The sequence below is a fragment of the Mastacembelus armatus genome, chromosome 6, assembly GCF_900324485.2.
Source record: "Mastacembelus armatus chromosome 6, fMasArm1.2, whole genome shotgun sequence".
NCBI lineage: Eukaryota > Metazoa > Chordata > Actinopteri > Synbranchiformes > Mastacembelidae > Mastacembelus > Mastacembelus armatus.
The window spans coordinates 22,632,089-22,646,354 of record NC_046638.1 but is presented as its reverse complement, the minus strand read 5'-3'; the positions used below and the strand labels follow the sequence as shown (position 1 = coordinate 22,646,354).

The window sequence follows — 14,266 nt, the reverse complement described above, 5'->3', positions numbered from 1 at the left end:
TCTTTCCATATGTACAAGTGTGTTTACAATCAACACAGACTGATTAGAGTCTGGTGATGTATAAAATGCTCACCTTACAGTCCGTCCACAGTTAAGTAATAAGACAAAATGTCACCTTTTATTTTTTATTATTAAACAATAGCTGCATGTCTGAGCTCCAGTCCTCCATAAAGAAAATAATTTCCTGCCTTCCCTCTTTTTTACTCTTCTTTTTCTCAGGTCTCATGGTAATTCTGTGGATGATGTGAAAACACTCCTCATATTCACCCCCTGTGTGTTTCTACCCATATGCCTCCGTGTACTATGGCTTTTTATTCCTATGTGATGATGAAAAATATTCGCATAGGAATAGAAGCCATTATACACGTGGTGAGAGAGCAACATGACAGAAGCAATATCTCCTCATTGCCTTTTCGACAAAGACCAACATATGGTTGAATAAATGTAACTGTCTTCTGCCGAATGTTTCCCTGTAGTACAGATACATTTATGCTCATCATTCAGATGATGTGTGAGCCCACTGAAGTGCTGATCTGAAGACAAAAAAATGAAGTCAGACTTTGTCATGTGTGCACCTGTTTTTGCCTCCAGGCACAGGCAGTTTCCACTGCTTCCAGTGTTCGATGCATGTGGTGACAGCTGTGGTCCGCAGGGATGGAAGTTAGAACTTTTGCAAAACATGTCATGAACAAAAGAAGAGAAGAGCATGGAGAGACCAATACAGATCTTTAATAACCAAATATAAAAGAGGCACTTAGTGAACCACTTTAGAACTTACAAGAGGCACCACATTTCCCTTTCTTCTCACTCTGATTTTTTCTGCACATTATTAAAATAAAACTTTGACATAATGCATTACACCAAATAATAATCTACCTACAATATAATACAATATAAGATACATACAGTATAAACAAGATAAAGCACCTTTGTTGTCTTAGTAAATAATATTCATAATTAAACAGTTGGAGTAACAGACACAGATTGAGTTTGTGATTTGTGTGTGGTATTATCAGTGCATGGGAAGAACTCCGAATACAGGTCTTGGGACTGTAAACGCCTGAGTTTATACATTTGAAGTTTTCCTAATTTTGTGTTCTATCAGTCGACATATGAAGTACTTGGATGGTTTACACAGTATTTTTAATAAACTACAGACATTAAAAACAGTTGGAGGAATGTACCGTGACTGCTACAGATCTCATGTTCCCTTCTGAGGACATTGGCATTCACATTACAATAAAACAAAATGTAGCACCAGGTAATGTTTATACAAAAGGCTAATATGATGAATGTCAATGCAATACAGTAAAGTTAAAAAAATAATACAAAATGAATATGTTGTAAGCATGTATGAAAGGTGCACAGACGATGGTCCAGGTCAGTTTCTCTTGTCATTTGGTCCTTTTGCAGAAATACTTAAAACAATAAAATCATGTTATAAATGCAAAATGAACATGCATTTGTTAGAAGAACATATTTTACTGTACTTTCAAGTATTCTTTCTTTCCTTTAGGTAAATGTAATATCATCTCTGACACACATAATATCCAACAAAGGAGAAGCAGAAAAAACGTTTTTCGCAAATAACATGTTCATTTTTGACCCAAAATTCATATCTGCCATTCCTCCTCACATTTGTGTAATAAAAACACATGTACAAAGAAGACATAAAGTGACTATGTAAGTACTTAAAGATAGCATTTCACAGAAAACAGCTGTGCAATCTCATTCACCATAATGAACTTTGTTAAACAAACATTTATAACTGTGAAATTTACACTCTCTTATTCACAGATCCCTTAAACCCCCTCAGTTAATAGATTCAGATGTGTCCTTCCTTAAAGGAATCTTAAAGCTAGTGAGTTTTTGGCCAAACAACTGGCTTAGGAGGTGGTTCTGGGACTCTGCTGTTCGGTAGGAATGGCTTTCCATTGCCCTAACCCCTATCTTTGGCCTAGACTTATTCAAAGAATTGTTCATGGGAACTGAAGACACTTTAGAAATAGGGGGGTGCAAAGGCCGCCCCAGAGGTCCCTTTTTGGCTTTATAATCACCATTAAGAGGAGTAACAATCTCAGCTTTCTTTGGAGTACAGCTGTCAAGCAAACCTCTTTTTGACTGCAAACCCAAGTTTAAAGATTTGCACTTGGAAACAATTTTGTTGCTCACAACATCATCCCGTACTGAGGACAGCACAGGGTAGTCATTGGGCCCATCTGACTTTCTTTGCAGAGCAGGACTATTGGACTTACTAGGGCGAAATTTCTTTTTGGCCCTGGAGTCAAAATTCTCTTGAGTGGCTGGAGGAGAAACCCTTTGCAGAGTGTGGGGGGATTTCGTGTCCTTCCTCCTCTTCTGGGGTCTTGGAGGCTCTTTGTCCTCATTTGAGGCTGAGGCATTGAGGAAAACCTTGGTGTGGAGGACTGGTGTTGATTCCATGGCCTTTGTGTTGCTAGTTGTAGTGTTGTTCCTGGTGCTGTCAGTTGTTTTGGCTGGTGAAATTTTGTCTTTCATCTGACTGCTACCTTCCTGCTCAGCACTGTGCAGTAAAGTCTGCTGTTTGCTGTCAGTAGTGAAAACTTTTGGCATGTGATGCCACTGCTCACCATCCCTCTGCTGGCCTGTCACATCAGCTGCTAATTCATATGTTGCTGAGTCAGACGTCTTTGAAATAATTTGATCTTCTTTTAAACTCACAAAATGGTCCTCACTTTGTGGAAGCAGGTCTGTTTTTTCTTCAGTCTCAGCTGTGTCACCTTCCGCAGAGCCTTCCTTACCTTTAATAATCTCTTCTCCCAGACTACCACTCTCTTTAGATGCTAACCACAAGGTTGGCTCTTCTCTAATGCAGACTGACACATTCTCCTCTTTCACCTCACATGGTTCGATAATAGATTTTCCATTGGCCTCTTTGTCAGGATTAGGTGAGGGAGTTGGGTCAGTTTCCTCCTTTTTGTGTGCAGCAGACTCAGGCGAGCCTGTATGAATACATTTCTCCAGTTCTACAAGTAGTTCAGAGTAGTCCTCAACCATGTCTTCAGTCTTCACATTTGTATTGTTTGTGTCGCTGTGATATTCATTTGTGATGGTTTGTGTCGAGTCATCTGCTGTGGACACTGAGGTTCTTGCAGACTGGGTTTCAGAGTTTTGATTTAAGTGCAGTGAGCCTACACTAGCGATGCCACTGTCTGAGCTATTTTCCTGTAAACTGTCAGACAGAATTCTTCTCTTCTTACCGGCAGGTGACTCACACTCATTTTGTTTGGACGCAGATGCCTTGACAGGCCTGAGAACGCCTCGGAATTTGAGAATTTTGTTCCCCCCTGCCAGGTGCTTCTCCATGTGACGATCAAACTGCTCCTTCTTAGAGAAAGTATAGTTACAGGTGCTGCAGATGAAGGATTTTTTAATTACATGCATGACATCAGCACAGAGCTCACACGTGTAAAGTGTGGTGTGTTTTGAATCCAGTTCGTCCACCTCCTCGTGGGCCCTCTTTAGGTGGTCTTTAAGCGCCTGGGCCTCCTGATAAGAGACAGGGCATTTTTGACACAGAAATATCTTTTCCAAATTGTGAACTACTAAATGTCTTTGGAGTTTGAATGGTTTGGGGAATTGTTTCCCACAGTGGTGGCAGTCTCTTGAGGGGTCTTTGCAGTTGGGATGCATCTCTACACTTTTATTTGTCTCTGTTTTGTGGAGGACCTCAAGCGGTGTTAATGTGCTCTGCTTCCCACTTGCTCCACTGCTGTTTTTAGCTTTGTGAACTTTTGGCTCAGCCCTGTCTGAGATTTTCCCCTCTCCCACAGTGCTGTCTGCAGCAACAGCTTTTTCCTGTTCTTTAGTGGCTTTGCTGGACTCTCTGTTGGCTTTGCTGGGGCGATGTTGCATGATTGAGGTGATGAAGTTCTTCACAGCTGTCTCCTGCATGAAGCAGCCTGGAATGTCAAGCATGGAACCCTGAGTCTGTCCCCTCCGGGCAAACTGAGTGGCATGCTCTCGTAAATGTTCGTTGTACATCCATACGTCTGATATCTCTTTCAAGCACATTCCACAGGTCCAGATACCTGTCTTGTTTTTGGCATGTTTCTCCCTCAGATGGTCTCTAAGTTGCTCCCTGGAGCTGAATTTGCGCTGGACACACATGTAGCAGGTTGGAGGTGGAGAGGGGTTGTGTGATAACTTGTGAAAGTTTAGCTCGCCTAGGGTGAGGAACCAAGTGAAGCACACTTTGCACTTGTACTGTTTATCTTTGACCTTTATTCCACCATCTTGCCGTTTCCTGCCACATCGCTCTGTTACTTTCTTGGATTTTTCATCATCCCTGTTCTCCACATCGACATTTGCAATAGGAGGAGCCACTGTGATATCTTTATTAGCATCAAAGAACTGAATCTCAGGAAGCTGAAATGTGGTGTTGATGTTTTGTATGTCAATACTATGGAAGGTTTGGACATTCTCTGTGACACATGGCTGCACAGGATATGGGACAGCAGACAGGGGCAGTGGGCAAGGTGCAGCTGGCAACTCCGGTTTACAGGTGCTGGCATCGGTAGTCACTGTCGAACACTTATCAAAACCACTGAAGTCACTATGGCCACTCCATTCAATTGAGGATTTATCGATGGTGCTTTCAAGTGGATTCAAGAGAGCGTTGCTGAGCTCTTTAACATTCTCATGAACATCATCTTGCTCAATCTGTTTAACATCTGACAGAGATTTGGCATCAGCCTTCATTGTGCTCTTGTGGCACATGTTCAACATGATGGCATCATCAATAGAGATGGTCTCATATTCACAGCCATTAGTTTGATTGTCAGTGAATGTCTGTACTGCTTGGTTTTCCATGAACTGGTCTTTATTTTGCATGAACGTTTCTGTGGGATGGTAGTCCTGAGTCACATTCAAATCAGGCAAAATCTTCTGTCTTTTGTTTCTTTTGCTGTACACCCTTGGGCACTTTTTCCTTTTTGCCTCTTCATCTCTCGGGAACAGCTGTGAGAACGTGGTGTCATCATCAAGCAAGGCCTTCAGATCGGGACTTATGCCAGGAGGAGTGAGAGGGGAAGAATTCAAACAGGAGAGAGAGGATACCCCATCTGAAGGGTCACTGTTTTTCCCAAATTTGATCTCGGCTGACACTTTTCTAAGAATCTCTTGGGCAAGGCTCTCTTCTGGTCCTTTCTCTTCATGCATCTCTTCCACAGCACAGAAAGTCTTTCTGGAATCATCACATACTTTGATTATGTCCTTGTCTACAGCACTGTCCACATTATTATCTGTAGATGCTTCTTCATTTGCCATCTCTGTCATGCTTGTACATTTGATTTCCACCAAACCAGTGATTGGATTTAGCTTGAAAGTTTCATTAAATATGTTTGTCTCTTTTGTTGGAGGCTGTGGTGTATTGTCAAAGCTTGAGTCTGAAGCAACAAGGTCAGGGAATTCCTCTGTTCCAGACAGAGTTTTCTTCTGGTCCTCAGGATATTTAGGTTGTCCTTGTAGTCCACTGCTTTTGAATTCAGGAGTTATAGCTTGAAGTATATCTGTTTTTAAAATATTCAGAATCTCATCAGAGAAAGGGTCAGACTTTATATTGATATCACTGTTTTTTATCTTTCTAGCTTTGCTGTTTTTCTTTGCTTTGGTTGGCAGCAGAGGGTTTTGGTGGCCTATTTCATCCACTGGCACTGCACTTGCATCAGGTGCTATTTCCTCCAGGAGTGACTCAGTCTCTGCTGCTTTTGATATGAGAGTGCTACTTGTCTCAGGCAGCACATCTGTTTTTGTTGGATAACAGGTCTGTGAATCATCTTTATGCTCTTTCTCTGTAGTTTGTGATGTTTCATAAATAGGCACAGTCCCTGGATGGTTTGATGTTGTGTTCTGTGGGCCAATATGTTTTTCAGCTCTGACCAGATGTTTCATGGCCTTATGTCTCTTTAACCCTGGCACAGTCCTGAAGCACATGAGGCAGATTTCACAGAGCACTTTCCCCTGCTGAGTGTTGCTCTGCGTCTTTTTGTTATATATTTCTTTGTGTACCTGGTGCATTGTTGAACACTGGCCAGTCTCTGTTGGTGGTTGGTTCTCTGATGGGTCTGATGGAAGACACATTTGTTTTGCTTCACAGATGACGAGTGGCTTTGGAGTGGGCGGACCATCTGAAATGTCTTTTCTGAGAAATGTGCCATCCTCAGTATAAGCCTTGGGAGAAACTAAATTCACTGATTCAGCCATTCTCGGCAGGTCAGCGTGAATGTCCAAATGCTCAATAGATTCACCTAGATTAGGGCTAATCTCCAAAACTTTATTGCCAGCTGTGATAGTTGTGCTTTTGGTTTTAGCTGGGAGGTCCAATGCAAAATATGTGAATTTCATACTCTGCGGCAGCACCAGTGGTTCGTCTGATAAATTTAAGTTAGCTTCAGGGTCTGAGTTCAGCAATACTGCTGCATCTGTTTCAGTGTTGTTGAAAATCAGTGCAGGATTAACGTTTAAGTCACATGGTTCACAGTCATCTCTGAGACTCTGTTTGATGTCTGCATTCTCTTCAGGTTTACTGGCTGGTGAAATTGGTATGTAGTCGTATTGATGCACTTGTGGAGGTTCATCTGAGATGCCGTTGTAGTTGAGGGGGCTGAGCTTGAACTCATACACTGGATCTATCTTTTCAAGGCAATCTGACTCCTGTGGTGGTTCTGCTGAGCTGGTCACAGGAACTGGAGAGGGAATGCTGGTTTTAGAGCTGGGGATTTTACACTCTATGAGCCCCAAATCCAGTTGAGGTGGACTCATCAAAGAATACTCTATTTCAGTTGTTGTGTTCAATTGTTCATTGCTGTTTAGAGCTTCTTTGACACTTTGGTTGTCATCGTTTTCTATGGGGGATTTCATATTTTGAATTGAGCCTTGATCAACAGATGCATCGGGGCATTTGCTTTGCGACTGACATGAGTCTTCTGTTAGGTCTGATGTCTGTATAGGTGTTTGAGGAGCTGTTGATAAAAGAGGACTGTTTGGTGGACCAGTCTGTAAAAAAAGGCACTGACTTTCCTCCACCTCTTCTCTGCACGGGGAGTTTTGTTGACTTGCCATGAAATCAATAGGAAGATGTTCTTTTATATTCTGAACATCTAAAATTTCTTCTCTTTTCTTGATAGTGTCAAAGGTAAGACCGGTTTCAGGTTTCAAAGGGTCATTGAATGGAGTAACTTTGCAGGACTCACTGTCAATGATGCCATCAGACTGTGACAAAGTTAACAGTTTGCTCTGTCCCTCTATGGACTGTGTGTCTTCGAAGGGTGTGCAGTGACTAGTATTCTCTGTGGTCTCAACTAGTATTGGACTGCAGGGCTGGTCTGTAGTGACTATTTCCACTGACATATCAGTTGCTGGGCTTACACTATAAATCTTAGCGCGGCTACAGTTTTTAGTGGGAGAGAGTACGATTAAGTGATCTTGTTTGTCTGTTTCAAGCAAACTGTTTAAGTGCTCCACTTTCAGTTCATTAGCATGTGATGACCTAATTTCACCAGGATAATCATGATTACATATAGATTGTTCTTGCAGGGCTGTTTTCATCCCATCTGACATTTTATTAGCAATGTCTAAACTGGGGTCAAGTACAGCTGGTGATGGTGGATTGGTGGCAGATTGACTGGTGATTTCCTTCACTGCCTCTGCTTCCTCATAGCTGTCTGTAGTCGAATGTTGCTGGCCATCACTATTGTTTTTAAACAACAGATTCCCATTGTCTTCTGCATTACTGTTCCCAAAGGGCTTCCCAGCCACTTGCGGGTCATGTGTTACTGCACTTGAACAGTGAGCTGACTCAGTCACATTACTATTCTCTGCAATTTCCTCCTCCAGTGTGCTTGTAGTCGCAGCCTTGCTATCATTGTTTTCTGAGGGTTCACCTTGCTGCAGTGAAATTGGTTGGTTTCCATCGACTGTGGGGTCAGCACTGTTAGAGAGAGATGACTGTGACTCATTCAGAATGAATGCAATATCGTCCTTCTGCCCACTGATATTTGAAGGTGATAATATATTCTCCTTTCCGGTAACTGTTTCCTTTTTACTGTGATCTTCTCTCTCAGTTGCATTAACCGTGTGACATTCAATTTCTTGTTGTCTTGTGAGACAAGTACCATTCTGCTCTGTGTGTTCTGGTATAATTGTTTCATCTTTGAATGTAGAGTTTGAAAGCACTTCCAGGCTTTTCATCGCGTTTTCTGTATATCTCTTCTGTTCTAAACTCTCTTTGTTTGTTCCTACCGTAGTCTCTTTTTCAGCATTTGTCTCCTCGGATTTCTTGTCATGACAGAGCTGTGATTGTTCAATATGTGAAGCTGTGGCAGTCAAATTTGGTGGATCATCCTCTTTTCCAATAAAATGTTCAAGTGCTCCTGGTTCATTGTGAATTGTGTGTTCCGTGTGGGGACTGTCTTGTCCAGCCATTATGTCAAACCGGAACGGACTGGACCACGGGAGTCCTGTCTCAGCGAAAGGCTCTGAAGGCATTCTGTTCACTGATACATCTATTGTTTGCACGGGGCACCTAATATTCAGACCATTACTTTCACTTTCTGACTCGTCACCAAGACGTAATGGTGAAAATTTGCTCATTTGCAGCTGCTTGGGGACATCCTGAGCTAGCAATGGTGGGCTTTCCAGCTTAGTTGTCTGCAGCTGGTTTTCTAGCTCAGTCACTATTCTCTTTATCTCTAGCTCATCCTCTGATGCACAGCTGTTCACATGTACATTATCGTCAATTATTTTTTCTGGCAGAGACAAAGTAATGTGATTGTAATCTGGCTTCTTTTCACCTGTTTTCTCAGAGGTGCCTTTGTACTGTGAAATCTCATCAGGTAGCACTGGGCTAACTATGAGGTTCCACTCTCTTTGTTCCAGAAAAGGCAGGAAAGACGGTGCTTCCTTTTTATCAGTTGTGTTCTCTATTGAATGAAAACCCTCTTTTTGAATCGGCATATCTGAGTAAATTCCACTGTCAAATCCTGTGAGGTCCACAAACAATGAGGTGTCAAATGAAAGTGGGGATTTTATAAGGCCCTGCTCCTGGTCCGGAGGGTAAGACATGAGGTGGAGTGTATCTTTTTGTATTAATGGGCCTTGGCCTTCAGTTGGAGAAAGACACACCTCATCCATCAAGGAGGTGCAAAGTGATGCAGGCTTGTGTGTGTCTAGGTCATTGACTAAAGTAATAGCTTCTTTCACCATGCAGACACCGTCACTCTGTTTTTCAAGCGTAGTACTGTCTGATAGCTCTGGCTGTGCGGCTGGGGGCCCCTCTGTTCTTTTGCCCTTTGTGTTTCTGTCAATACTGACATTTGTTTCTTTGTTGATAGTGGGGGATTGTGACTCAAACTGTGGTGGCTTATTATCTGTAATGCTGCACTGTGTTGGTTCTTCTTTGGGGCACAGATTGTTGGTTCTCTGTAGGGTGTTTCTTTCTGAACCGACTGTTGTACTGGTCTCTTTTCTGTGAGACACCTGCTTCTCTCTCGATTTTGTATAAGAGGTTCTGCTTTTTTCAGAGTTTCTTATTGTGTCTTTTGCTTTTTGTGAGGATGACACCGAATCAGTAGCTTCTGGATTTGAATGATACTTCTTTGGATCCTCTGTACTGTCTTTGGTATCAGAAGGAATGGCTTTGTCAGTATTATATTTCTTGACAGATTTAGTGAATGTCAGTGCTAGTGGGATGGACTCTTTACATAACTTCTGCGGGGAGGACCTTTCATAGGTTTTCTGCTCTGGAGACTCTTTCTTTATGACATCTGTCTTCTTCTCACAGTCTGAGTCAATGCGGTCAGTGCTTTTGGGGCTGCTGATACTGTCACTGGAAACACTCACAGATGTGCTGAGTTCACTGCTTGTGGATGACCTGCTACCTCTCCTCCTGAGTCTCTGGTGAGAACCATGTTTCTCAGGTGAGAGAGAAACTTCCTCACTTTTTTTCACCTCAAAACATTCCTTTGACTCGTGCCTCCATGCCGCCTGGTCCCTCTCACTCCTAGCCCGCCATTTGCACTCTTTAGTGTATGTGTATTTACACCGACTGCTTTGATTTAGTCGGCCTTGGCTTGCTATCTTTACGGGCTCACATTCATCATCTGAGTCTGAGACATAGTCGTATTCTCCAAATGCAGGGTTCTGCACAGTGGGGGTCAGTCTCTCCATTACCAATGAAAACTGGAGGTTTTTGGTCCCTTTAACATGGAGCTTATGGAGCTTATTTTTCTGTTGAACAATTTTGTGAATAAGTTCTTTGCTCCAGGTGCCCCCTCCAGTGCTTTTCCTCTTGTTCTCTTTCACTGCAGTTCTTAAGTTTGGAGATGTGGAGGCCTGTGAGGGCATTGATCCTTGAAGTGCAGAGTTCTCCTGAATGCTTTTGACACCACAACACTCAGAAAACTTGCTGGATAAGAGAAACCTCTGTTTGGTTGTGTTTTCAGCCTCAGTCTTGCACAATTTTCTTGCCTCTTTCACTTTGCTTTCCTGTTCCCTCATCTTCTCCCTCGAGGCAATTCTTGAATTTTTATGAGAGGCCTCTTTTTTTATGTTAATTTTCTCATCTTGTTCCAAATTTAGAGATATTTTCTCAGGTTTGCTTTCTGTGTACTGTTTATCTGTCTCAGGGCTCTCAACATCAGAGTCATAAAAATACTTTCCCTGTGTGAAAGACCTGTCATCACCTGCTGCTCTTTTGGTTTTGCTCTCAAAGACCATGGATTCTTTGGTTTTCAGACACTGTTTGTTAGATGTTGCTTTGACAGTGGTCAGGTCATCATCAACGAATGCATCGATGAAGCTGCTATCGATCTCTGCATTGTCTGACTGATAGCCCAGCCCGTTCAAGGCTTCTGTGATAAGGCTGTCTAATTTGGCATCCTCCATTTCATTTGTTTCACTGTCAGATATAAGCTCTCCATTTTTATTGAGTCCCAAAAGAGATAGGTGAAGATCAGATGGACACCTCGGCATTGAAACATTTGATACATTTGCTGGTTCTGCATGGAACTTTCTGCTATCATCCATCTTTGATATGTCTTTGAGGTCATTTTGTGCAAATGTGTGTTGAGTACAGTATTGCTTATGGCTTAGAAATGAAACCAGGTTATTGAAATTCTGATCACACTGCTTGCATGTCAAAAGTACATCAAACTGGTCAAGATTTGCTGTGGCTAATGAGGAGGCTAACAGCTGATGTGCAGAATATGGTGGTGGGGGCTGTTGATGCTCCATGCCAAAACTGTCCAGGTAACCTTTATTTCCGTCCACAGTTGTCTTTGGATTTGTGCTGCTTTGCAGGTAGCCCATCATTTCATCTTTAGGTCTGTCTGGTGCATAAGGAAGGTTTCGTGACGCATCAGAATGAAACTGGTGAGAGTGAGAGCTCAGGGGATCTGAGGGTAACTGAGTTTTGGGTTGGGGCTGGTGAAAAAATGTATTAGTGGGTGCTGACTTTGACACCTGGCTGTCCTCTGAGCTGATGTTAACAGGGCTGGTGGATGCTGGGGAGAGGGAAGAGCAGGTACTACTAGATGTGGGGTTATGAACTGGGGAGGGCAAAGGGGATTCATAAGGTGACACCATCATAAGTCCCATAGGTGGGACCTGTAACGGTGAATAGATGTAAGTTCTTGAAGCTGCTGGATGAGACTGGTTGACTCCAAAGTATACTGCCTTATTTTTGGACTCACATATTTGTGCATGGCTCATCTCCACTTTAAAAGTTGAGACTGTATTACTACTATGTTTTACAGTCCCTTGTCTTTGGTTTGAAAAACCATCACCAGTTCTACTGTTCTGAAATGAGCTGGAGTTTTTCAGTGAACTATGTTTATGAGATTTATTTTCATCCTGCCAGTCAGAGGGAGAAACCATGTAAGCCAGTTTTTGATTGCTTACTTGTCTAGATAAGTCAAGTCTGTTTTGGTTCGGCATGCTTGGTCGTATCTGCTGCCAGGGCATTCTACTATTTTTAGATGAATTTGGCCTTTGGTCCATTGCTGGCTGATTCTGAAACTGAAACCTATCATTCATGTCGGTATACTGAATTGTGTTTTGTTCACCTGGTGAATATCTCTGATTTGGACCTTCCCAGGAGTGTGGTAACCTATTTAGAACCTTATTATTGATATTTTTATCAAAAGCCATTGAGCCAGTGTGAAGGTTACTGACTTGGGGGTTGTTAAATGTTTTGTTAGGAAAGTGCACTTGGCAGCCTGGACCCTGTGAAATACTTCTTGCATGGTGCACACTTCCTTGTATGAGTGTTCTTTGGTTAGAATCTGTGTCTTTGGGGTGACAGGTCCTCTTACTTCCCGAGGTGATGGCTGCATCCCTGCTGTCTGCCTGCCCAATCGTATCTGTACTCTCAGGCAGGGCAGCCTTCCCCTGCTCTGACTGCTGAGTGCTGGAGCCAGAGCTGTCACTGCTGGCTGAATCCTCACTCAGATTCCTAGGACACTGGATAGAGGATGCTACCCCTTGAATAAACTGTGAGGGGTGAGCAAAAGAGCTTCTTTCTTCTGGCTGCTGTTCATTATTGAACTGAGTGTTGTTCTGAGTGATGCATTGTCCTTCACTTGGCGTAAAGGAAAAAGAACCATGGGTCACATGAACAGAACCTACGCTGGAGTCTGTAAAGTCTTGGGATTGGGGGTTCTGTTCACAGGGAAAAGAGTCAGAGGTTGATTCTTCCAGAAAATTATATCCATATTGAAACTGACCAGATGCAAAGGGCTTATTGGCTTCTGTTAGTGGAGTGGATTTTTGTGATGAAACCCCATAGTTAGCACCATTAAAAGTCCTTTCAGGAGACTGCCATGCATTAGAACTACTCAGCTGAAAGTCAGCCGGGATCAGCTGGCTGCCAGGCTGGATACTATTCTCCATTGAGGCAGGCTGCTGCTGTGACAGGGGTGGATGTGGGTGGGATGATGTTCCACTTGAGGAACCCAGTGCCTGTGAGGTATAGCTTGCGGAGGTAAGGTTAGAGGCCTCCTGGAAGCAGCGGTTATAGAGCTCTTCTTGCTGTAGCTCAGCCTCTCTCTCCGGTATACTAGGAATGTGGAATCTGTAGCTGCCCGAGACTGGGCCACGATTAGTCTCCAACGTCTTGGGTGGCGAAACCTTCTGCTGTGGGTAGGCAATACCAATGGTAGGATTGGAGCGTGAATTTGTAATGCTAAGTCTGCACAGCTCCTGTGGGTTGCCACGCTCTGTCTTTCCTGACCGCTTCCCCTTTTCTCGGCTGCGTCCCTTTCCACTTGGGGACTGGGGGCTGCCTTTCGCACTTGACCAAGTCCTCTCAGTAGAAAATTTTGATCTGTTCTGCAGTGACCTGAAGTCGATTTTTCCTGCCTGCTGTGGCCGAATGACAGCCTCACGCTGCTGAGGACAATCCCTTTCCCTCTCTAGTTTTTCAGCGTTGTCCCCTCTGCTGCTGGCTCTGGCCCCAGTGCCTGTGCTTGAAAAGTGCTCTGAAGACTCCTTTGTGATTTTGTCACTCTGCGCCGTCCCCTCATCCTGCAGTTTGGACTCAGCGTCCAGCTCTTTGATAGCGTGCATTCGCTGAGTCTCTCCTGCCATGGTGCACAATGTGTGCTGTGAAGGCCTGGTCCTCAGAAGTGCTATCTGGGAAACAGGGGCATCATTTTCTGGGCTGTTTGAATCAGTAAACGTCCAGTGGCAGGAACTGCAGTGACAGGGCTCCTCGCTGTAGGCTCATCTCTTTACCCTCATTGTGAACTGCTGATCTGCCACCAGAGCAAAGAACCTGGAAGAAGAAGTAGAGAAAAAAACAGATCATTGACAAGCTTTTACTCTCAAACTAAAGAACTAATGTGATTGTATTATGTGGCCTGTAATAAAGCATTGCCAAAATAAAACTTGGCAATGCTACTCAAACATGCAAGCAAAGCATTAAACAGCATTCATAAAAGAATTATGTATTAGTATAAAAAATAGAAATGTGAAGAATGTTTACATAAAATATATAAAGGCATGCTAGTATTACAGAAGATATGTCTTAAATAAACAATTCAAACATCCCCTTTCATGAAAAATAAGTTCCAACTACTATATTCCTAGTTTCCGCCAGCAGAGAGCACCATTGCAACATTACTCAGCGGTGCTTTCATATCATACAAAGACCCAGTACAATCAAAAGCGAATTTCTAAATATTGCCAAACTCATACTAAAAATCTAAGAGATACTTTGAAACCTATTCTT

At 43.0% G+C, this 14,266-nt stretch overlaps 1 protein-coding gene across 2 annotated transcripts in view; it reads right to left on the bottom strand.

Annotated features, from left to right (window-relative positions):
* Positions 1 to 709: 709 nt before the first annotated feature.
* Positions 710 to 14,266, bottom strand: part of znf469 (zinc finger protein 469) — a 114,099-nt gene continuing 100,542 nt past the window's right edge. For both annotated transcript variants that reach the window (XM_026311169.2, XM_026311170.2), the window contains one exon: positions 710 to 13,810. In XM_026311169.2, the coding sequence (XP_026166954.1) occupies positions 1,813 to 13,623 (11,811 nt within the window). In that variant the 5' untranslated portion in view covers positions 13,624 to 13,810 and the 3' untranslated portion in view covers positions 710 to 1,812. The remainder of the gene's footprint in view (positions 13,811 to 14,266) is intronic.